Source organism: Colius striatus, chromosome 9 (genome assembly GCF_028858725.1).
Source record: "Colius striatus isolate bColStr4 chromosome 9, bColStr4.1.hap1, whole genome shotgun sequence".
Taxonomy (NCBI): domain Eukaryota; kingdom Metazoa; phylum Chordata; class Aves; order Coliiformes; family Coliidae; genus Colius; species Colius striatus.
In genome coordinates, this window is record NC_084767.1 from 18,290,843 (window position 1) to 18,317,364 (window position 26,522).

Below are 26,522 nucleotides of genomic sequence, written 5' to 3' on the forward strand. Positions count from 1 at the left end.
ATTTTAATGCGGTTTTGCAAGGGGGAATTGCCAAACACAGCAATATAATGCAGAAATATTTTAACATTAAGGGCACCTGCATCAAGAGGTTATTTCCATCTATTTGAGTACTTGAAATCTGTCTGGAAAGGCAGGCGATGTGGAGCGTGGGGTGCAGGACACAGAGCCAGCTGCAGCATGAGCTGGATGCAGTCCCTGATACGCTGGCACTGCTTGCCTGATTCAGTGTCACTGGCATGCTTCTCTGATTTCTCCCCACCATTTAAACTTAAGCATCGTAACTGCACTTTGGTGGCAAGGTTAGCCCCTCATTAGGGCTTCTCAAGAATTCCTGTTTAAGAGAAAAAAAAAAAAAAAAAGGAAAAAAACCACTAATCTCCCCCCAGTTCCTGACCCTTTTAGGGAGCAGAGGCAGGGAAAGCTGTACTGCGAGCTCCCGTTCCTCTTCAGGGTGACATTACGTGGTGCGACTGCATCCTTACATACATCACTTTCCACAGTAACACTTACTAACAGGCTGTAGAAAAATCCTACCAGAATATCTGTAGGACTCATAAGTAGTATGAAAACACGATCCATCCTAAGGGAAAGAGCGAGGGAGAACGGGAGGGAGCAGGAGAGGGAGGGCAGAGTCTGTCATCATCCCTGAAGTGATGTAAGCTTCTAAATATAGCACCAGCAATACAGAAGGAACAATAAAAAGGCACCACAGATTCAATTTCTCCATCGCTTTTGCACTACCCCAACCATCTTTTTTCAGCTGTTGTGTTAAGCATGGAAAGGTCATCTCCTATTTGCAGCGATTCAGATTTATACCATTTATAATACTTTCTTAAATATGTTTATAAATTACAGCTCTCTCTGCAGATCTCTGGCTGTTGGTGCACACACTCTCTGCAAAGTCAGGCAGCAGCATGATCAGCATTGCAAAAAGGGACAACGCCAGCACAGGGGGGAAGGGGGAAGCCCCCTCTGCTGTGGACTCAAACAAAAGCTTCATTTCTACAGTTTGAACCAAAATGACTCATATCATGCTCCTCCCTTCCTTCCTGACCTCTCATTTCAGCAAGGGGTGGGGAAGTTTGAGCAGGTACACTACCTAAAAATCTCTAGTGATGAGGAGGAGTGAACATCAACCTCAGTTAGTGGGACCGAATCCAGACAGAAATACTAAAAGGATAAAATCTCTAATATCCCCCAGCAAAACTTCCCAAACACATCTAGAATTTTGCTTACTATAACATTACCCAACATGGAACTGGCCATGATTTCCTCAGCTGCCACCTACCTAGTAAGCCAGAGTTGCAAAGCCCACCAACGTATGTACTTGTTTTCATCCTCCAAAAGTTGATGTGAAAGCCAACGTGAGATAGCACTTATTCTTCCCTCATGTATAAAAGCCCCCTCAAGTTAAAATGAACAGATTAAGACTATTTGGAACACACAGTACCAGCACACCTTTCATAAGAAAAAGGCCTCTGATTAAACAACCTTGAGAATAACACATTCACTCCACAGATGAAGTTAAAAATCATTAAAATGCCACTTCCACTACTACTTCTGTCATTTTTATTGAGGATTAACACCAAGCTAGATGCCTGAAAGCAGGAAGGGAGTGGGGATGTTACTCCTTCTACCAAATTTCAAAATTTCTCTCTAAGCAAGCGTGACTTTTAACAGCCAGCTTTCATTTACTAGTGGCCAGGGCATTCAGCTTGAAGAGTCTATGCAATGCAAGTATCATCTGGGACCTGACATCTCATGAACCTTTTCCCCAGAACATATGTGTCTGAAGGCACCACACTGCTTTTCCATGTGCTTTTCCATAACAGACTTGCCCAAGCTCAGGTGCAACTCCACACACAGGGGTCTCAGCTTCCCTTATGTCCAGTCCAGTACCAGCCAGGCACAGCATAGCCTGAGCTCAGTAACAATGTGAACAGGGGAGAGAGGGCTGTTAAGGCACTAGCAAAAGTAATCCCAAGGGGTATACTAGGAGAGTGACCACAGCACAATGCACGGATCCCAAAATATACAATGTCAAGGAAGGACAGAGCAGACCCCACAGTGGCTCTGCAGGGCTTCCCTCATCAGATGAATCATTGCAGCACACCGATTTCCAAAATCTCTTTTTCTGGTATGATTAAGCCCTTATTGCCTTTCAAACTGGAAGGCTGAAGATGGTCTTGGATTTTTTCATGCAACATAATTTGAGATCCCTCCCTCCATGGAGGGCAAAACAGCAGCAAAAGTCCAGTTATTCTCACAGAATCTGAGAAACTGTGCTTAACAGCTAAAGCAACGGATGGGCCAGGTGTCATATCTACACTCCAAGTTGACAAACCACAACTGTTAACCAAACTTTAAAGGAAACAAGATCAAAATATAAACATCTGTAGTAGTTTTGCCTGGACCAGGTTTTTTGGTAGCAGGGGGGCTCAGGGGTGGCTTCTTTAAACAAAGTTGCAAGAAGCTTCCATGGTAGCTCATAGGATTAGGACCAGTCAATTCTAAGCTGGACCCTGCACCTGACCCAGGCCTGGCCAATTAGTGATGGAGGTAACACCTCCGTGAATAACGTATTTGAGAAGGCAAAGAAGTTGTTGCACAGTTGCTAAACTATAGCAGTAACAGGGAGTGAGAATGTGAAAACATCTCCACAGACACCAAGGTCAGTGGAGAAGGAGGGGGAGGAGGGAGCTTAGGCACTGTGACCTGTGATGAGGACCATGGTGAAGCAGGTTTTCCCCCTGTAGTCCATGGAGGACCACCAGGAAGCAGAGATCCACCCAGCCCATGGAGGAGCCCACACCAGAGCGAGTGGATGCCTGAAGGAGGCTATGGGAAGCTCTCACTGGAGCAAGTTCCTGGCAGGACCTGGGACACTGTGGGGAGAGGAGCCCACGCCAGAGCAGGTTTGCTGTCAAGACTTGTGATCATGTGAGGGACTCCAGCTGGAGCAGTCTGTTCCTGAAGGACTGTTCTCCCAGTGCATGGCCCACGTTGGGGCAGGGTGTGAGGAGCTGCCCCTTTGGGAGGCCCCATGCTGGAGCAGTTCATGAGGAACTGTAGCCCATGGGAAGGACCCACACTGGAGAAGTTCATGAGAGACTGTCTCTCGTGGGGAGGGACCCCACACCATAGCAGTGGGAAGTGTGAGAAGGCCTTCCCCTGAGAAGAAACAGCAGCAAAGTCCATTTGTAATGAACTGATCACAATCCCCATCCCCTGTGCCGCTGGGGAGAAGGAAAGGGAGTTCTGGGAAGAGGAGGGGTGAGAGGAGGTGTTTTTAATACAGTTTTATTTCTCATCTCCCTGCTCTTATTGTTCCTTTAATAAATCAGACCCTTTTCTCCCTAAGTTGAGTCTGTTTTGCCCATGATGCTAATTGCTGAGTGATCTCTCTGTCCTTATCTCAACTCACAAGCCGTTTGTTATATTTCTCTCTCTCTCTCTCCTGTCCAGTTTAGGAGGGGGAGTGATTTTATGACTTGGTGGACACCAGGCTGAACCACCACATTATCTAGTCTGCTGTGGCTATATTATTATTACCTCAAACTAAAACTTAAGTTTTTTGTTCTTACATGATTAAATACTGAGTGACAGAAAGCGACTCTGACTTGCAAGGATCAACAAGGAATTAAGCTACAATCATGGTCCCATTTAGCCAGAGACTTCTTTTAATCAACTATTTCAAGTATTTCATCTGTCAAATATATCCCCATTATGAAAGTTTCCACATATCAAACGTAAAATTACAAATGCTGTTAAATGTCATTAGATAGCAATCAGTTCTATGCCAAAACCAGAGATACTCTTCTAGCTATTCTCTCATACAGATAGTGGTTTTCATGCCAAGTTTTTCAAGGAAAATAGGGCACCCAAATGCTTTCGTTATGCACTGACATTTTCTGATGGTGATTTGGACTGAAAATTGCTCAGGATATTCTCAGTCCCTAACTTGGTCCAGAAGGCTTCCCAAGTACATGACTGAGTTGATGTGAATTTCCATATTCTAAACTAGAAAACCATTTTAACTTGAATACAAAGTTGAAGACAACACCATCACAGTCCTGTAAAACGAAGTCATTTGGTGTTATGAGACATTCAACCCAGCAACTCAAAGTTCCAACTCCTCAGGCCGAAATACAAAACAACCCTTCATATGACTAGTTCTCTCTAAGGCGTGATCAGCTTAAACCAAAGTGAAAGGTTCAGCTGGCTACAAATAAGAATACAACTAGTCTGCTATACTTCAGTACAGCATATTGAACAGAAACAGCCCAGATGGAAGACAGGAAATAAAAGAAACAGATCCACACTTGCTACCATCTCCCTGCATGCAGCGACCAGCTTGCTGGCTACTGCCCTGTCGGCTTTCTGCAAGAAGCCACTCAATATGTCATTTTAAAAGACTGAAACAATAATGTTAAAAAGAATGATCTGACAAGGAACTGCAGCTCATACACAGAAGGTTTTTAAGTCCCTCAAAACACTGAAATGCCTCTCCCAGGTGTAGAGCTTTTTACCACTAGCCACCTGAGTGACATGATACAATTACCAACTGTGGGCACAACCCTCATGCATCTTTCTCAATCTAGTTTGCATAAGAGGCTGCTTATAAAGAATTAATGACTTTGCAACTGCCACCCAACCCCTTAGGGTCCATCAAAACAGAGATTAACTCTCTGAACATGCTACATAAAATTCCTTCTCAGGCATTTTCCTAGCAACTGAGTTAACTTCTACTATGATGTAAATTTGCCTATGTGTTGAAAGGAGGACGAAAGAAACAGGTAACTGAATATTGTGTGGAAAGCACATTAACAATGACTTGAATTTTTTAGTTCTTGTGCACATTAATTTGCAAAATATCTAGAATTTTTGAAAGGTTCTTCTGCTACAACCTGTCAAGGAGCAACAACAGGCTGAACAGTACATCTCTCCTATAGAACTGCCAACACCTGCTTAGGTCAAGGACTGAGCAACATTCTGGTTCAAACCCAGTCACCACAGTGGGGAGGTTTCCTTGTTAAGGACAGGCTGTGTTCAGGGTCTATTTCCAAACAGTTTCAGGCTTCCTGGCGAAAGTGCTCATTTATAAAAAGATTGATGTGTTTGGACTGCAAGTAAGAAATGTGGAAAAAATGTCCACAAGTTTTTCTTGAATTACCACACAGACAAGTGCTGTTCTGCTGTCTGCTGCTCTGCTGTGCAAGGAGAGGGTAACCACAAACCTGCTGCAGGGATGATACTGGGGTCATGGGGCCAATCATTACCTCAGCTTTTACCAGCAGCTGAGGAGGGAGCAGCTGTACAACTAAGCACCCATCTTACTTGAGACAGAAAAAGGTTTAAAAAGTCATCTTTGAGGCAAGAGACACATAGAAAAGTAGGAAACTATGGTATAAGCACTAGTACGAAAAAAAATTAATAAAAAAGGAATGAAAATGTCTCTAAAGCTGCTGGCAAATTATGTGTCCATCTGGAAAAAACTAGCTGCTGCTTCTGCTGTATAAAAGATGAAAGATGAGTACGGAAGCTTTATCAGCAACCTCATGGTGTAGGCTCCCCCTAACAGCAACTCGGTATCTTGTTCCAGGACTAAAGTCAGCAGCCTGGCAGAGCAGCAACATATCTGTCTGTCCTGCAGAAGAACAATGCCACATCCCAACACTGGGCCAACACTCACCACCACAAGCTCTCCTACAGACAGCGTGAAGGGCTGCAGGCTACTGCCAGCAGCCAGATTTGACTAGATACAGGTGCTCACTTAAATCCTCCCTGGTTTCAGTTTGATGTAGTTTCAATTTATGCATCACTCTTAAATGCTGTTAAACAGCTACACATCACCTCCAAACTGAGGTGATTTCTGTTATTCACAGTTTATATATAATCTGCTTGTCAAATCTGTAAAATCTTCAGGGAACCTCCTGAATATAAGTTTTGAATAACTACAACCACTTTCATTATGGACAAATAGGGGCTGTTATATATGTTTACTTTAAAAAAAAAAATCTGAAAAATACAGATCTTAACCAGGAGACAGTATTGTCAGTAATTATTTTGTTTTGTGCAGAGTCTGTGCAAATCCTTACTCTTTGGAAAATGCAGACAGTCATTAATTGGTCTGGGAAGCACCAGTGGTCTATGGAAATTCCTAGGAATATTTTTAACACCCAGTACACTTTGACAATGTGGCTTTTCTTAATGACCATCATAACCAGCAACAGACTTTCAAGGAGTCCTTGACAGTAATATTGCTGACAAAACAAGCAGACAAAATCAATATGTAAAATAAAATACAAGTGAATGTACATTTGGCAATCTTCCCCTCACTTACAAAAGGCAAAGGGAAGCACTCCAGGGCAGCCGCCTGGGCAGACCAGGGCGAGGTCAAGCGTGGATTCCATGGCAGACACCAGTAGGACCCAGCTGGAGGTTGTTCCCAGATCCACTGGTGAAGCAGCAGGTAGCCAGAGAAGCAAACACCTCCGACACCATCTGGCATCTGGTAACTGTTCATTCACAGCCTCTTCCTCTGCTCCCCAAGACCAGTCTGATAGTAACCTTCAATTCCAGAAATTCAGGGGCTCCAGCCATGTGCATTCTCTTTATCAGCCTCCCAGTGCTGGGTGCTACAGCCACAAACAAACCTGAAGTCGTCTGCTCAGGAAGTGAACATGCTGCAGATGCAGCTGCTTTTTTTACCACAGAAGCAAGAAAAACACTTAAAATGGCAGGAGTTCAACAGAGCTACAAACGAGTGACTGTGCAGGCAGGCTTTTACAGAGGTCTCGTCCTGCCCAGGCAGCCTGGCTACAAAAGGCTCCTGAGCACATATAGCCTGTGAGCTGGGATCTGACCTAGGCCATGCAAATTTGAGACTGAGATTAGAACAGAGAAAATCTTCATGTTGAAAAAACAGTATTAGGAAGAAAGAGCTTGCATTATCTCTGCATCGCACAACACCTCCAGAAAAACTACCAATAACAATTAATTTCTGTACCAAGTACACAGCAAGACACATGGATTTCACTAAGACCCTAATTTTCCTCTGAATCATTACTAATGGTAAATTCTGTCAAGCACTTTTTTTAAAGTGTCAAAAGAGGAAGCATGGACATAAACACAGTAAAAAGCAATGAGCTGCAAAGACAATTATCACCCAGCGCAAGTGATTTTAGCCACTCACAGATCAGCCACAGCCTCAATAAAATTAACCGATACTCCAAGTCAACAGATGCCAGCTGATGCTGCATCCAAATTTAACAAAAGGCAGCTGGAAGCATGCTGTAAGTCAGACTTAGTTCTTTTAGATCAATAAAAAGGTACAATTTCAGCAAATTTACCTGGTGGTTAAAAATAGATTAGAAAGGACCTATTGTGTTTTATAGCATTTAAGAGGAAAAAGATTAGTGATGGTAAAGAACCTAATGGGTTTGATCCAGTATATTGAAATGCGACTTAACTTCCTAAATTGTAAGATACCCTACACTAACTCCAGCCTCTGACAGGATTACATTAAGTAATGATCAAAAGAACAAGAAACTTGCCACTCAAGCAGTCTTCAGTGACAGACTTCTCTGAAGATAAATGCTTCTACTAAGCTCCAGCAAAATTTTTACATGATGCAAAGTATTACGATATCGTCCAAAAAACTTATTCTAATAAATCTTTTAAACCTCATCATCCTCTTACAATAGTTTAAAAAAAAAAAAAAAGAGGAAATTTGCATCTCTGAGAAAGGCCATTACTACTAAAAGCTTGGTATCTATTTCTATATTCTGTTCTACAATGAATCAACAATTGAAAAAATTCAAAATGTTGTCACAACTCCATGGAAATGTGTATGTCATCATACATGCCCTATTTTTAGAAGTACAAATATTCTTCATTTTAGCAGAGAAAAACTGTCAAAAATATATGTAGGTAATAGATTAGTTTAAAAGAAAAATCTTACTCAAACGAAAAAAAAAGATTTGGGCATACAGGTTTGATGGTCCTGTATCAATTTTTTAAACACTGTATCTAATTGTTAAACCTTGTCTGGTTTTGATGACTGCAAGAAATGTAAGTGCAAAACCTACTATCTAAGGTTTTATCTTTTCATTGTGAAGATAAATACTTGAACCATTTGTTCTCCAATTACTTGATCCAAGACCAAAACAATTTAACTTTTATAAAGGACCAGAGCTACCATTAAGCATTTTTCCTACATCTGTTTAGTCTAGTTTTATAAGCACCTGCTCTACAGTCACAAAAGTTTGGGACACAGTTGAACAAAGATCACCACAATTATTTTTTCTTTTGTAATAGAAAAAAATACCATTGTATTACTCATTGGGCTGAGAACTAGACTAAGAACTAGCAATGACTAAGTATTTCTCTCAGCTGTGTAATGCCCTGCTGCATAACCCTGGTTCCTGTCTGGATTCTTATCTATGTTAGACAGTAATATGCATAAAGTGCATATCTCCAGAAAGATATGCAATCACACCAACAAAATCTGAAGCAAGATCAGGAACAATTAATAACGATGGCACATTTCACTCTCATCTATTAAGTATCTCCTTAGGATCTTGCTGGCTAGCTATGCTGTAAAAAAAAAAAAAAAAAAAAAGATGAAAACCCAGTGCCAGCAGAACCTTGACACAGATGCTGGGTACCTCTGCAAGTGGAAGCCAGACCTCAGTCTGTTCATCCATCAAACACGAGTGAATATAACACACTTTCTTGCATATGTATTGCAAGAACAAATTCACATCACTATGCGCTTTGAAGGTATAAACAGAACTATAAGGCTGTTCAGCCTGAGTGAGGAGAAAGAGAACACTGGCAACATATGTTCACTGTGTTTTAGTGAGAGAAAAAAAAAAAAAAAGAAAAGAAAGAAATCCAACTCCATTTTAAATACTTATTCTGCAGACCAGTGCTCTCATGAAACAAGGTTGCTCTATGAATCCCAAAATGCAGTAAATTATCAAGGACAGAATTCTGAGCTGAGATAAAGCAACAGCAAATTTCAACATCGGAGTTTTCTTTAGAAAGCAGAAAACTACCTGTGTCTGAGATTAGGCGCTTAAAAACTTAAACTGTGTCACGTTGAGTACTCTAACATCATATAAGCTGGCTAGGAAGCACCCAGCACTGCCTCAGCAAGCAGGGCTCACAAAAGGTCCATCAGGCTACATTCGGCATCTGTCAAAGAGCATTTAGCGACAAGACTGAGAGTGAAATACAACATTGCCTTCACTCATTAGCATTATGGCACAGAGGAAATCTGCCTGGGAGTTTGTAAATAGTTTTCCCACTCTAGCAGAAACGTTATTGCAAGTTCACCTCAAATAGAAGTTTCATTCAAAACCCTTCCTCTTTATTCTGCCTGTTCTCACATGGGCCAACATAAAGCCTGTTTTTCAAGACCATTGGGAATCAACAGCTGTGTATGAGCAGATTCATAAAGGTAAGAATTAAACCTAGGAACAGAACAAATGGTACCTCAGGAAAAAAAAAATCATTATTTTATCTGATTATAATAGAACATGGAAAAATATAGGCACCCAATTTTTATTTACTTGTCAAACAGGCAGCTAGTTACTGTGTTTTCATTTCTTAGTCATCTGTCAAGTTACAAATTACTTCTCCCTACACCAAGTACTGCAAGTATGACACTTTCCAATTAGGAGCTTACAGTCTACAAAGCAAGGATTGGTATTTCAGTTCAGATTGCTGAAAACCCAACAGCTTGCAGATTTTCTATCAGAGAAGTGGTTGTTTACTCCCTGCCACTTAGCGCTCACTCACCCAGGAAAAAGCCTAGCAGTGCTAACAGGACTCTTTTTATATGCTCCTAATTAACTGACACTAAAGTAGATTTAAGAATGTGCTGTTGGTTTATGAAGTTTATACCATATCCCATCAAATGCTGATCAATATTTTTTTTTTTCATAAATCTGGGGAAGCCACCAAATTTCCAAGAAGAAACCATATATGCAGAGACAGACGTGCACTCTATGTCATTTGATAACAAAGAAATAAGTCAATATGAATAAAAATAAGGACATCGTTTGTTGACTAACCGCAATTCTGCAAGCATATTGCAATAATTCCTTCCATCAATAACTGACAACTTCTGAAATTGTTTAAGGAACCATTTAACTTTGTCTGTCTTAAATATGCTGAGTCCCTCCTCACGAGCCACTCCAGGCAAGCAACACATGTAGCATTATAATCTGCTGTTCCTGGGATTCTGTTGTTAGCACTGAAATCTGATAACTATTTGCTGTGTGCTTACTCATTGTTACAAACACCAAAGAGACAGATTCTGTCATACACAGATTGGAATTTAATTCCTAATAAAGCGTTAAGCATAACTGCCCAGAGCATGAGGACTGAACATCTCATTCCATCAATAACTAATTCAATGACTTATTAATGATAAAATCCAACACATGTGTCTTGAAATGAGATAGGACAGGATGCTAAGCTTCAAGCACCATATTCTCTTCCTGTCACAGTAATGACAGCTCTTCTGCTTATAAGACAAATACCAATGCAATCTCTGCTGTAACATGTAACATGTTAATGCTGCAGAGTCTCAAATCATCACCTGCAATCCAACAGCTACCAACATGCAGCAGAAACAGCAGTGTATTCTGAAACAGAGGAAACCTTTCAAGTTTATATGTAAGTGCACACATCACATTTTTGAAGCGTATCAACCAAGAGAGGCTTCATGCCTTTTGGAGAGATGAAAAGCAAGATGGGGAAAGAAAAGATAAGTTTACTTTGGTTTTTTTTTTTTCTTTTTGTGCATGAAGACTTCAAGGTTTGCATACATCAACGTTCATACTGGTTTTTAACCTTTGATTATCAAAGCAAATCCAGGTCAACAGCTTGTCTACATCACATGTATATTCTGCTACCAAGCAGGAAGTTTGTACGTGAAATATTAAGAGAAACCTTTAGAAAAGCATTGAGACCTTGAAACCACCACCGTACATGTCTCCACACAGTGCAGATTATATAGTCTGTGATGTTATTTAAGACTAGCAAATGAGTTGCCGTTGCTCTTTTTGATGCTTGAATTATCACTATACTATTTTTAAGCAAGTAAACATGACCAAATACAATAGTGTTAATTCTGTACTGTACTGCATTCATGATTTACTCAATTCCAAACCATAGTTTAAATTAATTAAGAAAAAAGAAAAACATCAATCCCAACATCTCAAGAAAAGAACTACAGGTAAAACCAACAAAAATAGATTCTAAAAATAACCATTTCTCTGAACAGTCAACATGTTAAAACTTATTTATAGCACTCAACTGGAAAACCCTAAACCAAAACATCTCTTCTCTAACTAGAACCTGAACCTTCACTTCAACCTTTAGTGTTCAAATCCAAACTGCTCTACTCTTTTTTTTTTTCCCCCAGCAAGAAATAAACAGTTCTCACAAATTACAAACATGGACTATTTTATTTCCCTAGTTTTTCTCAGTAAAACAAAATGCCAGCCAGTCATGTAGACAGCAAAATGCCAAGGTCAGCCAAGAGAACGAGACTCACCGACAGGTAACTGCTGGAATCCACATGGTCAGTAATGGTCTGACGCTCACCCCTCTGGTTGATCTTCCTAAACCTCCGACGAGACTGCCTGAGCGGGACTTCTCTTTGCAAGATGTTTTCCTCATTGTCTTTGGAGTTCTCCACCTGAAACACATGTTCAGGCTCCTGGTTAAACATCCAATTCTTCCATATCACGGAAAGCCGATGGAGCCGTATGAAGCTCATGAGGAAGAAACAAACATAAGTTCAGAGCAGTTAAAGTCTTCTCTAGAAAATGACTGCGGAAGTTTCAGAGAACCACCGCTGCGTGTCTCAGAACTACGTTATTACAATGAGCCGGAGGCCACAGTTTCCTTCCAGGAAACAGTTTTCAAAAAAAAAAGTAAGAAAGGCACCCGTATCCTCTAAACAATGTCACTCACCAGCAGAAACCCTTTTGCACCCACACGTAACATACAACATCAGTTACAGACACTGCTCATTTCAAGTATATCTTCAACACAGAAGTTCTCATTTCTCTGATAGTATTTACAGCCTGTCAAAGGCACTGAATTATATCCTATTTTTATTGGTATAATTTTTAAAAGAGTAACTTATTTTTAGCTCCAGACACAGTTAAACAACTTTAAATATTCCACATTTTCGTAAAGAGCTACTTCATCTATGTCATACTGACTTCTAATCGGATTCTAAAAACATAACTGGAACTTCATTCATATCTTGATAGTATTTGTGATTAAACATTAAAAATTAGGTAAATTTATCTTATTAGTAAAAGCCAACATGAAATCTTTTTATCTCACTAGTTACAATTCCTTTTTTCTATAAAAAGTAGTCTCATCCTTTCCCATTTCCTTCTGATGTTTTGAAAAAACATGTCCTAGCAGGAAACAGTACAGACATGCATGCAAATAGGCTACAGTCAGGCAAGAAACTCTCCTACAATCCATTTACTTGTATAGGAGATTTTACTGTCCTCAGTAATCATTCCCTTTTTTTTCCCCCTCCAAATTTTACTTCAAAATCAAAAACATAAGACTTTAGTACTGGAATAGGAAAAGAACTTCTGTGTTCTCTTATGCAGCCCTGATGTGACACTTTAAATTGTAAGTTCTCTCAAAATTAAAAGTCAAAAGTTATAAAAATAATGAAAACCAGAAAGACTTAACAGACCGGAACAAGCAAGTAACCAAAATATCTAAGCCATTACAAAACCAAGATCATGTCTACTTTTCACATCACTTTTTTCAAACAGCTAAGTCCATCTGAGCTCAGAGGTAGGTTCAAGCAGCTGGGTTTGTCTTGTGGGTTATTTTTAATTCCACTGAGAAAAATATACATTGACAACATGGGTTCAAGATACAATAGTTAAAAAGGAAGAGTGAACCTGACACCACAGTGTTGTCCAAAAAAGAAAGCAGAAAAGTAGTTTCCTTCACAAGGGCCAACCACACATTACATTAGATTTCTACTATCTGTTTGTAAATGCACGGGACAATGAGCAAACATATCCAGTAGCAGCACTGTGGTATAGAGATGGTAAAAAAGGAAATACAAAGCATGCAGACATAGGGGGCAAAAAAACCCAAAAACACCCACACACACAAAAAAAACCCCACACCTTTTAAACACACCATTTAGTGTAATCAAAAAGAGTAGTAAGGCATTAGCTAGACAAGGCTTGCTTCCCTTCAGTACAGATTTCTAGCTTGCAGTAATGCTGCTCCCAAAGCATAAAGATTATTTCCAGAAGTAAGAAAGTTCAGATTTGTACAGTCACTTAAATACCCACAAGGATTTTTGGTTTATTTTTTGTGTGTGCGCTACGGTATGTGAGCTCCTTTCATAAATGCATTTTTCTTTTTTCCCTCTGTGTTCAGTCTTACAGGCTCATAGAAACTAAAGCATGCTTTACATTTCTCCAATGGAACAGGCTAACCTTGACTGAGCACTTGCTGAAGTGGCCACACAATGACACTTACTGAGGACCCTCATTTAAGTCCCAAAATGAGTAGGTATTTTAAAATCTAAGTAAAACAAACATTCAGTGAAAGACTTCTGCAAGTCTAATCTAAAACTAAGAAGAGAGTATAAGTGTATTATTTGTTAGCCCAAAAGCAAAACAAACAACTGCTAGTGAAAACTCAGAAACTGAGATCAACTGCTTCCTTCAGTTAATGCCACTACTGCTGGCTGACAAAAACAAAAACCAGCAAGCTTCCACACCACCACCAGTAATTTGAGTCCAGCTAATCATCAGATTGATTATGGTCACGATTTGAACATCATATCCAAACAGATTTTGATATGCTGCACATTAGCAGGACAGGAGTCTCTCTCATTGCACATCACTCAGCTGTGCTTCCACCTGGTTAAAACTAAGAATGTCTGCTGGCAGAGAACACATTCAACTTCCTCACATCCTCCCTGAGCAGGATGACCACTCCTACAGAAGAATTCAGCATCTCTGTGGATACTTAAGAACAGACTTTGTTGTGAGAGCAGAGAGAGGATGGCTTCCCTGTGCCATTGTGGCAGCAGGAAGAACAGGCTGATCAACATGCCACCAGGCTGCCAGGCCAGATGGAGACTGATGCCCTGTAGTCATCTTCATATTATTTCATTTATAGTATGTAACAAGAAGTCTGGAATATCTTATTAACTGGCCAGTTTCTAATAAAGGGTGTTGTTTATTAACCTTCAATACTGGCAGCACTGGAATGCCTCCACACAGCCAGCTTCACCCACATCACTTGATGCCATGTATAGAACAAGAACGAACACAGGACTGTCCTCAATTTTAGCCTGCAGTCCATGAAAGCAATGTTATGTTTTCCACATTCAAATATCACGCCTCCCTTCTAGAATCTTACACTTAGATCTGAAGAAGAAAACAAAAGCACCAAGGAAGGACAGAAAGGACACTCCAGTACACAGGGATATGCTCCAACTCTGGACCATTTTCTTAAGTGATAAATGTATCTATTATTAATTCAATAGATTGCTCTGCCTCCAAAAGTATGAGCTACAATGCCCATTCACACACTGTTATCCTCATTAACTTAAGTTGACCACATTTTATGGCCTTTATAATGGGTCAGTTCCCAGAGGATTCCCACTGCGAACTGATTTACATTCTAAAAAACAAATGAGAGGAAAAAAAAGGAAAAATAATAAAATCAGTCAGCAACAGCCTTCTTTAACTCTAATAGACTGCTTTTACTTGAAGATAAATATTATGTATTAAACCTCATTAGTATGTTGCAAATAAAAAAAGAAAAAGACATAATAAAAGAATTGAGATAAATTAATAAGAATTAATCAGAAAAACTAAACTCAAGCACACCTTGTGCCAGGGCAGACTATTAGCAAACTGCATGTCACCACAATGATGCTTTCTTCTCGCCCTATTTGAAACCCTGCCTGGAAAGTAAACAGTACCTTTAGCTACATTTACCTGTAAAACATTAACATAAAAATTGAAGAAATAACTTGGCACTTTCAGTTTTCTGATTTTTCTACAGAAAATATACTGAAGTTCCAGAAAAGAATTTAACATATTTCTAAGAGTCTCTGTACTTTCATTGGCACTTAATTACAACTACAGAAAATTTAGGGGGTTTAAAACTCAGAGAACAGTCCAGACTGTCCATTTGTTCCCAGGAACACCCAGCAGTGTTTGACATTGCTGACATGGCCAACACTGCCCTCGCCAAAGACTGCATCAGTGTGTTCCGCTGAAAAAAAAAAAAACCTTCACAGTTGTAGCTACTCAAGTTACACACACCCACAATGCTCTAGCTTCTTCATAAAATATTTTAATAAGGTGGTTGCTCTCCAGTAGCACACATTGCACAGAGCCACTCTTTCATTTTCATAGTCTTGTTGATTTTTTTTTTTTACAACAATGGTGGTAAGACCAAAGAAGGATGTAGGTATTTCCTCAGAATTTGGTGTCATCACACACTTTGCTCATGGAATATATTTCATGTAAACTTGCAAACACACTTGCAGGCAGTGAGTCACCAGTCAGCCCAGGAAGGGAAGTGGTACACTGCCCATGTGTGCTTCAGACCGCTCCGCTGTGCACGGCAGCTCTGGCACCAACCACTGGGACTTTGTAGGGAGCAGCACTTCAAGTCTTGTAACTTCTGCAGCACCAGTTAGAGAAGCAGAGTTGTGTAACTGGTTTGTTAGTGCAACTGGCCCAAATAGACCAAATCCTTCTCTCTGTTACATCAACTTGAAGGATTACAGAGACTCAAAAGACCTATCTGTGATCAGCTAAGTCTGCATTTGTCATTCTGTGGTACAAGGCACCAGGAGTGTCAAGGTGCAAGGCTCAGCTCACCCTAGGCAGTAGACAGATGCATACTGTGCACACCAAAATTTAGGCAGCAGCAGCTAACAGGCAAAAATGCAAAGCAGCAGTGGCAAACTAGAATGCCTGAGGCATTCATGTGACATAGCTCCACTTATCATCACAAGAACAGTTCTGTGGCATTCCTCAAGGCATAAGTCTCCCCCCTAAAACTCCAGCTTTGAGAAGAGACTGAGTAATTGGGAATACACAAATGAAGTACTTTGCTCCAGAGGACTGATAGGCTTCCTGCACTCTTACCTGCACTTACTTCATGACATGGCAGACTTAATAGCTTAAAACATCTGCTGCAGCAAAAAGCATTATTACTGATGCTATCAAAGCCCACAAGCAGAAGCAGACTGACACTGCACAGAAAGAATGGCACAAAGAATAGCAAATGTACTCGGTAAAGGACATTACTGATACCGTATGCTAACAGTTGTGGGTGAGAAATAAATTTGTCTTAGAAGCTAAGAGACCTCTCAGAACAACAAACATTTTTGTTCCAGCTCTGTTAGCAACATCTCATAAGATCAAAGTTGAAAGAAATCTTCCTGTGTCCCCATTCACAGCGCTAGGGTACAAGGTCAGCCTGCACTACGGAAAAGCAAACCTAGTATTCCAGTTGCTGACAGAACATGTACATCAGCCTGAGAAGGACTGATTTACAATCTATAAGCACATGCAAACTTCATAATAAGTGTTCTGAAGAAGCAGAAGGAAATCTGGTCATGGAAAAGGTGAATGACAACTAAGCTGAAAACCTTATCCTCCAAGCTTGGCTAAGTACTCTTCCTTCTGTTACCTAACACCCTTTTCACTATGAAGAACCAAAAAAGTAAGATTAAGAGGGCCTGTCCTGTCAGATCCAGCTTGGCCTGAATGGCCGGTAAAAAGCAATGAAATGGAAGATGGAGGTGTAAATAAAATTCAAGACAGCAGCCTAGTGTTGTCTGACTCAGGGATGCTCAACTCAGTCATAACTGGTAAGCTTTTGAAACTCAAGTAAGCATAATTTTAGAAAGAATGACCTAATCATCATCATCATTTACCCATCTAGATTAAATTTACATAGCTATTGCTGTTAGGTTAGCAGTCATAGGTATAATTGAAATCAAGGCAATTTTGCTGCAATTTTAAGGAAGACTTTACAATAAGCTTTCTGCTATAAAACAGAAAGAACTTGCTGAAACCAGCAACAGATTTAAATACATTTGAAAAAAATCTGTCTTACCACAATCATTTCTGAAGGCTCCAATATGATACACTCGCATCCTCGTTTTCCTCCAGACTGCTTGCCAAAACTAGAGTGGGATGGAAAAAAACAAACAAATTAAAAAGAATGAGATGAACAGCCTATTTTACCTTTTCAGTAATAAAAATATTTCGTAATGGTGCACGTTACAGGATCTTTAAAATCAAAAGAAGGACAAAGAAAAACTGATGAAGACTATGTGTGAAAAATTATAGCCAGATATTAACATTATCATAACTTAGTAAATTTACTCAGTACCTCTCATCATAGCTTGCTATGTGAAGCATAAAGAATGTACCTGTGTAAAATCATTATTACTTGCAGATTCACAAAGCCACTCACAATGCATTTCAGTGTTGACAAGAAAACATTAATAAATTTTAATTAAGCACTAAACAGGCTTTGTAAAAACAATTACACATAAATTCCAAAAACTCTAAAGTACTGCGTTGCATGCAGCATTTTTAATACGAGTTCCCTCAACTCCACATCATCCCTTAATCTCAGCAAATGAGAGGACAGAGAATGAAAATTGAGTCTTAACTTGTGACCTCTGTCTTTACGTTGCTTCTTGTGGTTCTGTTTAAGAAATATGAAATAAAATCACAAATGTGACAGGCAGTGTAATACAACAACTAAGGAAATAGGCTAAAAAGCAATCTGATGAGCTTCATCTAATCGAATTTTTAAAGTGACTACCTTCAGGGCACCCAAGAACAGAGGTGACTTCAGGGGAACCAATTCTGGAGAGGGTAACATGCAAACAGATCTGAGGGTACCAAACTATCAGCAAAAAAGGAACATAGCTGGACACAGCTAGGGAGTAGAGGCTGTGTTATGGATCAATAATCTCTTAAATCACTTAAATTGTGACTGCCATTTAAAATATTTGGCTTCAGGTATCCAAGTAAGCCCCTGCATTGCCTCTACACCAACACATGCAGCCTGGGAAATATGCAGAAGGAACTGGAGATGTGGGTGTGGATGTAGAGCCATGATCATATTGCAGTTACTGAGACATGGTGGGACAGTTCCCATGACTGGAGCACAGCCATTAATGGCTATGCGTTATTTAGGAAAGACAGACCAACAAGGTGAGGAGAGCGAGTTGCTGTCTATGTTAGAGTGCATTGAGCTCTGCCTGAGCAGGGATGAGGGCCAGGGTGAATATCTGTGGGTGAGAATTAAGGGGCAGGGTAGTGTAGGTGATACTATTGAGAGAGTTTACTACAGGCCACCTGATCAGGAAGAGGAAGTGGATGAGGTCTTCTACAAACAGCTGAGAGCTGCCTCACAACCACAATCCCTGGTCCTCATGGGAGGCTTCAAATTCCCTGATATTTGCTGGCAAAGCTATTCAGCCAAGCACACACAGTCCAGATGTTCCTACAGAACATTCCTATAGAATGTTGATAACTTCCTGTCACAAATGGTCAAGGATCCAACAAGGAAAGGCATGCTGCTGGACCTTGTGCTAACAAATAAAGAGGATCTGGTTAGGGATGCAAAGGTAGGAGGCAGCCTTAGCTGCAGTTACCATGAGATGGTGGAGTTAAAGATCCACTGTGGAAAAAGCACGACACCAAGTTGAGTTGCGACCCTGGACTTCACGTGAGCTGAATTTGGCCCCTTCAAAGACCTGCTTGGAAGAATCTCATGGGATAGGATTCTGGATGGTAGGAGTGCCCAAGACAGCTGGTCAACCTTCAAATGCCACTTTCTCCAAGCCCAAGATTGGCATGTCCCCAAAGTAGAAAAATCAGGAAGAAGAAACAAGAGACCTACATGGACAGAAAAAGAACTACTGGAGCTACTCAAGGGGAAAAGGGCCTGGTTGCTTGGGAAGAGTACAGGAACATTGCTAGAGTATGCAAGGACAAAACCGGGAAGGCCAAAGTCCCCTTGGAACTAAACCTGGCAAAGGAAGTAAAGGAGAACAAGAAAATACATCAGCAGCAAAAGGAAGATAAGAGAGAATGTGAACCAGCTAGTGAACAAAGAGAGTGTCCTGGTTAAAGAGGATACAGAGAAGTCAGAACTAGTGAATGTCTTCTTTGCCTCAGTATTCACTACCAAGGAGGTAGTGAATACTGACCCTTGGGAAGACCAGTGCCTGGAGAATAATAGAAGAGTTTCCCTTGCTGGATTAGGATGAGGTTAGAGACCTGATGGGCAAGCTGTTATACACCTACAAATCTATGGGACCTGACAGGATGCATCCAAGAGTGCTGAGGGAGCTGGCTGATGTGATTGCAAAGCCACTCTCCATCATTTTTGAACAATTATGGAGGACAGGTGAGGTGCCTGAGGACTGGAAAAAGGCCAATGTCACGCCAGTCTTCAAAAAAAAAAAGGCAAGAAAGACCCAGGAAACTACAGGTCGGTCAGCCTCACCTCCATACCTGGAAAGGTGATGGAACAAATCATCCTCAACGTCATTACTAAACATATGAAGGAAAAGATGGTTATCGGGGACAGTCAACACAGATTCACCATGGGGAAATCCTGTTTGACCAACCTGACAGCCTTCTATAATGGCATGACTGGCTGGCTAGATGAGGAGAGAGCAGCGGATGTCATCTACTTTGATTTTTGATGCCATCTCCCATTACATCCTCATCAAAAGGCTCAGTGTGGGTTGGATGAGCAGATGGTGAGGTGGACTGAGAACTGGCTGAATGACAGAGCCTATAGTGCGGTGATCAGCAGAGCCAAGTTGGAGGCCTATGAACAGTGGGGTTCCAGAGGTTCTGGGACCAGTCTTATTCAACATCTGCATCAATGAGATGCATGAGGGGACAGAGTGTTCTGCACCCTCAGGAAGTTCACTGATGACACCAAACTGGGAGGACTGGCTGATTCCCCAGAAGGCTGTGCTGCCATTCAGCAAGATCTCAAGTGGCTCAAGAGTTGGGCAAAGAAGAATCTCATGAGATTCATCATGGACAAGTGCAGAGTCCTGCATCTTGGGAGGAACAACTCCATGAACCAGTACAGGCTGGAGGTTACTTGCCAGAGAGCAGCTCTGCAGAGAGACACCTGGGAGTCCTGGTTGATAATAAACTAACCATGAGCCAGCAATGTGCCCTCATGGCCAAGAAGGACAATGGCATCCTGGGATGCATCAAGAAGGAGTTGGCCAGCAAGTTGAAGGAGATTCTGTTCCTCCTCTACTCTGCCCTGGTGAGGCCTCATCTGGAGTCCTGTGTCCAGTTCTGGGCTCCCCAGCTGAAGAAGGACAAGTAGCTTCTAGCAAGAGTCTAGTGCAAGCCTACCAAGATGATCAGGGGACTGGAATATCTTTCATATGAGGAAAGGCTGCAGGAACTCAGGCAGTTTAGTCTAGAGAAGAGGAGACTGAGAGGGGAACCTCATTAATACAAGTATTCAAAAGATTTATGTCAAGAGAATGGGGCAATGCTTTTTTTCTGTAGTGTCCGGTGCTAGGACAAGGGGTAATGTAATTAAGCTGGAACACAAAAAGTTCCACTTAAACTTAAGGAAAAGCTTCTTTACTGTAAGGGTTACAGAGGACTGGAACAAGCTGCCAGGGAAGTGGGCAGACTCCTCCTCTGGAGGTTTTTAAAACCCACCTTGATGCATTCCGGAGTGACCTGATCTAGCAGACCTGCTTTAGCAGGGACTAGATGACCTCTAAGGTCCCTTCCAACCCAAACCATTCTCTGATTAGATTTGTCTTCACTACAGATGAGTTAGCTCTAGTTAAATAGGCTCAATCTACTCCACTCAACTGGGGTCAAGTGAAAGCAATCCCAGACATCAATTAATTAAAAAAAAAAAGGAACCAAACTACTTGATTAACAGCATCATGGCTGGATTAGCAGTTGAACAGTTGTAGCTGCTGTGTTACAGACTCAGACTGTCAACAGCTATGATTCTTTAACACATATTGGCAGGTGAAATAAGGGAAGAACCAGTTAAAGCAGAGATTAATGTGTGAATTAGAAAGAGGTTAAGACAAGTGTGGAGACAATTCCTAAAAAAAGTGGGTCAGCTCCATCTGTTGTCACTAAGGTTACATTCAGAAAGTGTATCTGAAACTTCAGCCTCACAAAACATTTGAGTTACGTACAACAGCAAAGAACCACCAAAGCAGGAGCACTTTGTAGAAAACATTTCAAAGACTTGTGCTTATAAATTATGCGCTAGAGAAGCATAAAAATAACTTTGTAGAGTACATGGATTTTCAGGAAAGGCACTTCACTAACTAAACTGTGAAGATTCAAGTGAAGCTTCAGATCATTCCAACAAAGAAGTCATTAGTGTAATCTAATTAGCATAAAGTATCACAATTAACAAAAGCATGGCAGTTTAAACTGTCAAGTTTTGATTTTGCTAATGGTTTCCTGGAAAAAAAAAAAATCTTTAAATTACATGATTGCCATGGAGTCATAAACAACAACTACTGAAGTTTTCTCACCCCATGTCATAGCAGGCCAGAGAAACATAAGTTTCACACAGGAAAACTGGCATTTTCACACATCTATAGTAAGAAACTCATAACTAAAATTTCCATGCCTTCTTTTCATGTGTTTTCCACCCAGCATATGAACAAGGCACGACAGCCTTGTGTATTTGCAATATACCAAAAACAACAGCCAAAGTACTTCCACTATTGCAACAAAGTTAATTTAGTTTGGAAAAATACAGAAATGTCATTTTTCATGTAAATTCTAACTTCCATTTGAACTGGATTTCCATGGTACGGTTACTCCACAAACCAAAAACCAAGGTGAAACCAACTTTGCTAAGGTGTCATTTGAAATTAAAAAAAAAAAAACAAACAAACAAAAAAAAGAGGTTAAATAGTTTTATTTAATGTAACAGAAAACTAAAGACAGGTTTTTTTTTTTTCCTCCCAAGCAAAATTCTAAAGCAATTCCAAGCAACTGGAAGTTTCAGTGTCTGCAGCTTTTTAAAAACAGAAACACTCATTATTGGGTTTATCATAAAATACATTATTACTACTGCTATATCCCCAGTAGTTTGGGAAAAGCTACTATTTTCTGCTAAAGGTTGTTCAAGCACACTGGTTTTATTATATAACAAAAGTTTCTCAACTACTGGAGGTTGATAGAGGGCTGTTTTCCTTTTGGTTTACATAAACACATCTGTGAAATTCAGCTACTGTCAAGCTCCCCTCTGCTTATGTTGCAACATCTGCTAATTAAGTAATGGCAGTAAACAATCATGCTAGGAGAAGAGCATGCTTGTAACAAAGGTCAAGCTCTTGGCACTATCTAGTCCATCAAGCACTTTACAACCACAGAACACTCCGAAAAGGATTAGGTTCCAAAGACAAAACCCACCCTTCTAATCCTAAAGAATAAGCTACTCATATTTACAGGTCAACAGGTCAAGTTTAATTATTTCCTGGTGTGGATCATGTGATGTTTTATCGATTATACCACAAGAGAGTTCCTTCAAAAAGGGAAGGTGTCTGATGTTTTTCACCCAGCCATAACCATGACCATGTTTTAGAAATATTGATTTCTAACATACCCAATGTGATTTTGAAACACAGATTTTAACATTCATACTGGCTTATTCCATATTTTTCTCTAGAATACAAGTGTATAGATTCTCTGTCAGTATCCATTAAAGTTTTGAATGATCCAACAACTACAGTTTTGCTCAATCTGTATATTTAATCAAATTTAGACCCTGATAAAATGTGTAAGACCGTTATTCATTCTATAGCTTCCCACTGCTGAAAGCCTAAAAAAGTCAGTACTATAAACTATGCTATGTTTATTTATAATTTTATTGTACATTCCTGTCGCTTCATATTCATCTATTATATCTGCATCATTAATTTTCAGACACTCGCTCACTGGCTTGCAATACTGTCATGGGGAAAAAAAAAAAAAAAAAAAAAAAAGTCTTCCACATACCAAAGGCACCTTTGTTTATCCTTGATTTATGGATGCCTCATTTGCAAGAAACCTTGCTTTCCTCCTGATTCACTGCTATTCATAATTAAAAATGCTTAAGCAGTTGCATCATGTCAGAAAGGAACGTAAGTTAAACTGGCACAGTATCATATACCAACCACTAATGGGCATTCAGATCATGGGATCAGACTAGAGCTATGTAAAAGCCCAGAATTGCAAACAACACAGTTCTCAGTATCAGCCATTCATCTTGGTTCATCTGTCCCTTTTCCACTACATGACTTGCTAATGCAGAGAAAACCTTCCGTGGCTGCAGAGCCAAACACCAAAATCTTAGACGTGAAAGCACCTCAGTATACACTTGGCTTTACTGACACAAAGGGTGGATCAAAGTTGTTCACTGGAAAGAAAATTGAGAAAACATCAGTTTTCAAACTTATGTCCACTCCCCAAAACACTGGAAGACATTAGAACTTCTTTAAGGCACCGATGCTTCAATAAGAAAGCAGACTACTTAGAACAGCCTCCAATATAGCATACTGTAACGTAACAAAGTAGTTCTTTAAAGAACATGTACACAAGCACAGCTTTCTAAACACAAATATTTAAAATGTTTAACATATAACTGTTAAGCAAACTATTTGCTGCTGAAATACATGTGGAATTTAAAGATTGAAATTCAAGTCACATTTAAATTGAGAATGTCTTGAAATCACTATGCTGAAGTTACTCATTACTGATGGTTTCTCGTTATGCAATATTCAAAACACAGTACATACTTTAAAGGTAAAACACAGCCTGTGCCAAAGAGCTTTCAGCCTACAAACCGACAGCGACTGAATGCCTTATTATCCGTTTGAACACTAATTAGGCAGGCATCTTCAAATTTACAGTGTTCTACCACCACCTGAAACAATTTTTTCAGATATCTCATGCATCAAAGCCTTCAATGACCAGATGTCAGGCACTTCAAGATTTGTTCTGTATTTTCCTGGGACTAAGCATCAGAAAATTATCCTAGAAGGTTTAAGTTGGTATCAACAATGCACATAGTTACCTGTGATTGTCGATAAAGCTATCTTCAGTAGTACTGGGTACTGTAATATGTGTTGGGCTGGGCTAGGACACCAATATACAAGTTCACCAGGATAACAAACACAGGATTTGCCCTTTTTTGCAGACATTTTGTTCTTATGAATATACTTGTCTCTCAAACAGCCTGTCTGCTTGTCAGGCTGCTTTTAGGAATATAAAGATGAAGACAAATTGTACTTTCTACTACTGCAAAGAGAACTCTCTGACCCCACACATTCATTATTTCTCTAATGCAAAAACCTTTTGCATGCAAGTGCACAACTAGGCCTGGAAGAGACAAGCTGCAGAAGAAATCGACACATTGTTTGTTTCTTTTTTTAAACAGATTAAAATGGTTTGGGTTTTGTTTTCTTAAGTCAGGGCTCGCCATTCATTTCAAAAGTATTTTTCCTCTCCTCAAAGACTGCCTCTCGTGTAAAGCAGCTATCCCAGCAAACACCCAGGACATCTACTGCAATGTAGCTGCTGGTCTGATCCAAACCAAAATCCATTCAGTTACCACTGAGTGTACCACACAAGCACATTGAGTGGCTTGGAGCAGCCTTTAATATTATTAAACCCAAATTCAGATACTCTAAAAATGTCGGTTTTTTACTTCATCCCTTGTCATTGCCTGGGAAGTAACAAGGAAGGGAGAAGTTGCATAGCGATAGCAGCAGCAGTAGCACAGCTGCACTGACTGCAGATAGAAACAGCAGAATCTGCCCTTCTTACATTGCTTTTACTGCCATATAAGTGCAATCGACGCCAAAATCCTTAGGGGAATATCTTGTTTTTCTGGGCATCTGCATGGATGTCTCAGTTTCTCTACATTTTTCTCAGATCAACCATCAAATAAAAACTGGGCTGCTGGGTGTCTCTGGGCTCCCTTTCTAGAGCACATGGTGACAGGCAGCATGGTCTCATCAGGGGCCTTTGCAGCACTTTGCAGCATTTCCCATTGCACTGCAAAATGCTGTGCTGCCCCAAATGCACTCTATTTGCAAAATTGAGTAAGGAAATGGAAGGAGGGAAAGTTACATGAGAACAGACCAACAGTTTCATCAAATGCAGGTGGCAGGGTTTTCATGATCTTATATGCCACACAAGTCCTGAGCATTTCCAAGTAACTTAATTATAAAAATATCAGAACACTTAACTCCATCAGAAAACTGTTTAAAAGAAACCTGAAACCAGAAGATACATGGCTGAATGCAAAAATCAACTTCAATTAATCCTCAGTCATCAAAAACCATTTTTACATTAGCCCTAAATAACAACAACATTTATCAAGTTTATCTTATAATTTTCTGAAAGTTTTAATTGGGAATGGTTTTAGAGGCAAGCAAAACATGCCACTTGATTTGTGGGCTGCAACCTCACAATGTCTGTACTAATCACTGTGTTCTATGAACATGAGGCTTTGAGGAAGGCTGTATCTTACCTACCATTTTCTGTAAAGCTTTGCAGCTATTGCAGGACTTTGATTAGATAGATAATCTTAGTAAAATCATACTTTAGATATAAACAAACCACACATTACCCTTTGCTTCCAATTTCACATCCCTTGAGCTTTTATAGTTTAGGCAATTTTTTAAAAAGGAAAAAAACCACCATTTCTGTGGTGCAATCAGCATCCCTTGCAGCCTAGAAACCTATGTAGGGCAGCTGGGTAGGAGACTATGATCAGAACAAAAGGAAATTACTGTGGGGGTGATGGCAGGGATGGGAAACAATACACTATGGACAAGATTATTTTGTGATTTAGTTGTGACTGATCTAAATAATCCTCCTTCATTCTTTTTTCCAGGTCAAAAAAAGATGCACCATATGCTCTTAGTCTGTAACACCTTCCTTATCAGCAGCAACTCCAGTACAAGAAACCGCACTTTGGAGGACAAAGCTAGACATCCTCTCAGCAGTACATTGCCTCTGCTCATCCACCTTCCCTCTGAGTATTTTCTTCACAGCACTAGCACTGCCAGAAGAATTTGAATACCAACAATCATATCTGAATTAATTACTTTTACAAAATACATTTATTGGTAGCATTCCCAAGTTGTTAGTTTACTTAGTGGCTGTCAGGCAAAGCTACAAGTTACAGCCACCACTTACAGAAATACCCAGGGAAAACAGCACCTCATCTAGAGCTACAAATGCACTGAACAACCAGTGTTTCTTATCCAGCAGTGAGTATAAAATCTATCTATTTTTTTTCTAAGCACAGGGCTGTAAACCTCTAGCTGTCTTTTTGAAAGCAGTTACTTGCAGAGAGCTTTCAAGGGTCAAGCAAACACACATTCAGAGAATACCGTTCTAAGACCTCTGCAATTTTTAGCCACA

General features: G+C 40.1%; 1 protein-coding gene across 6 annotated transcripts in view; it reads right to left on the bottom strand.

Moving 5' to 3' along the window:
* Window positions 1-26,522, bottom strand: part of RAPGEF6 (Rap guanine nucleotide exchange factor 6) — a 134,855-nt gene that overhangs the window by 74,031 nt on the left and 34,302 nt on the right. For all 6 annotated transcript variants that reach the window (XM_062002336.1, XM_062002338.1, XM_062002334.1 and 3 more), the window contains 2 exons: window positions 17,170-17,239; window positions 11,573-11,716 (listed from right to left, as the gene is read on the bottom strand). In XM_062002336.1, coding sequence (XP_061858320.1) covers window positions 11,573-11,716; window positions 17,170-17,239 — 214 coding nt within the window. The remainder of the gene's footprint in view (window positions 1-11,572; window positions 11,717-17,169; window positions 17,240-26,522) is intronic.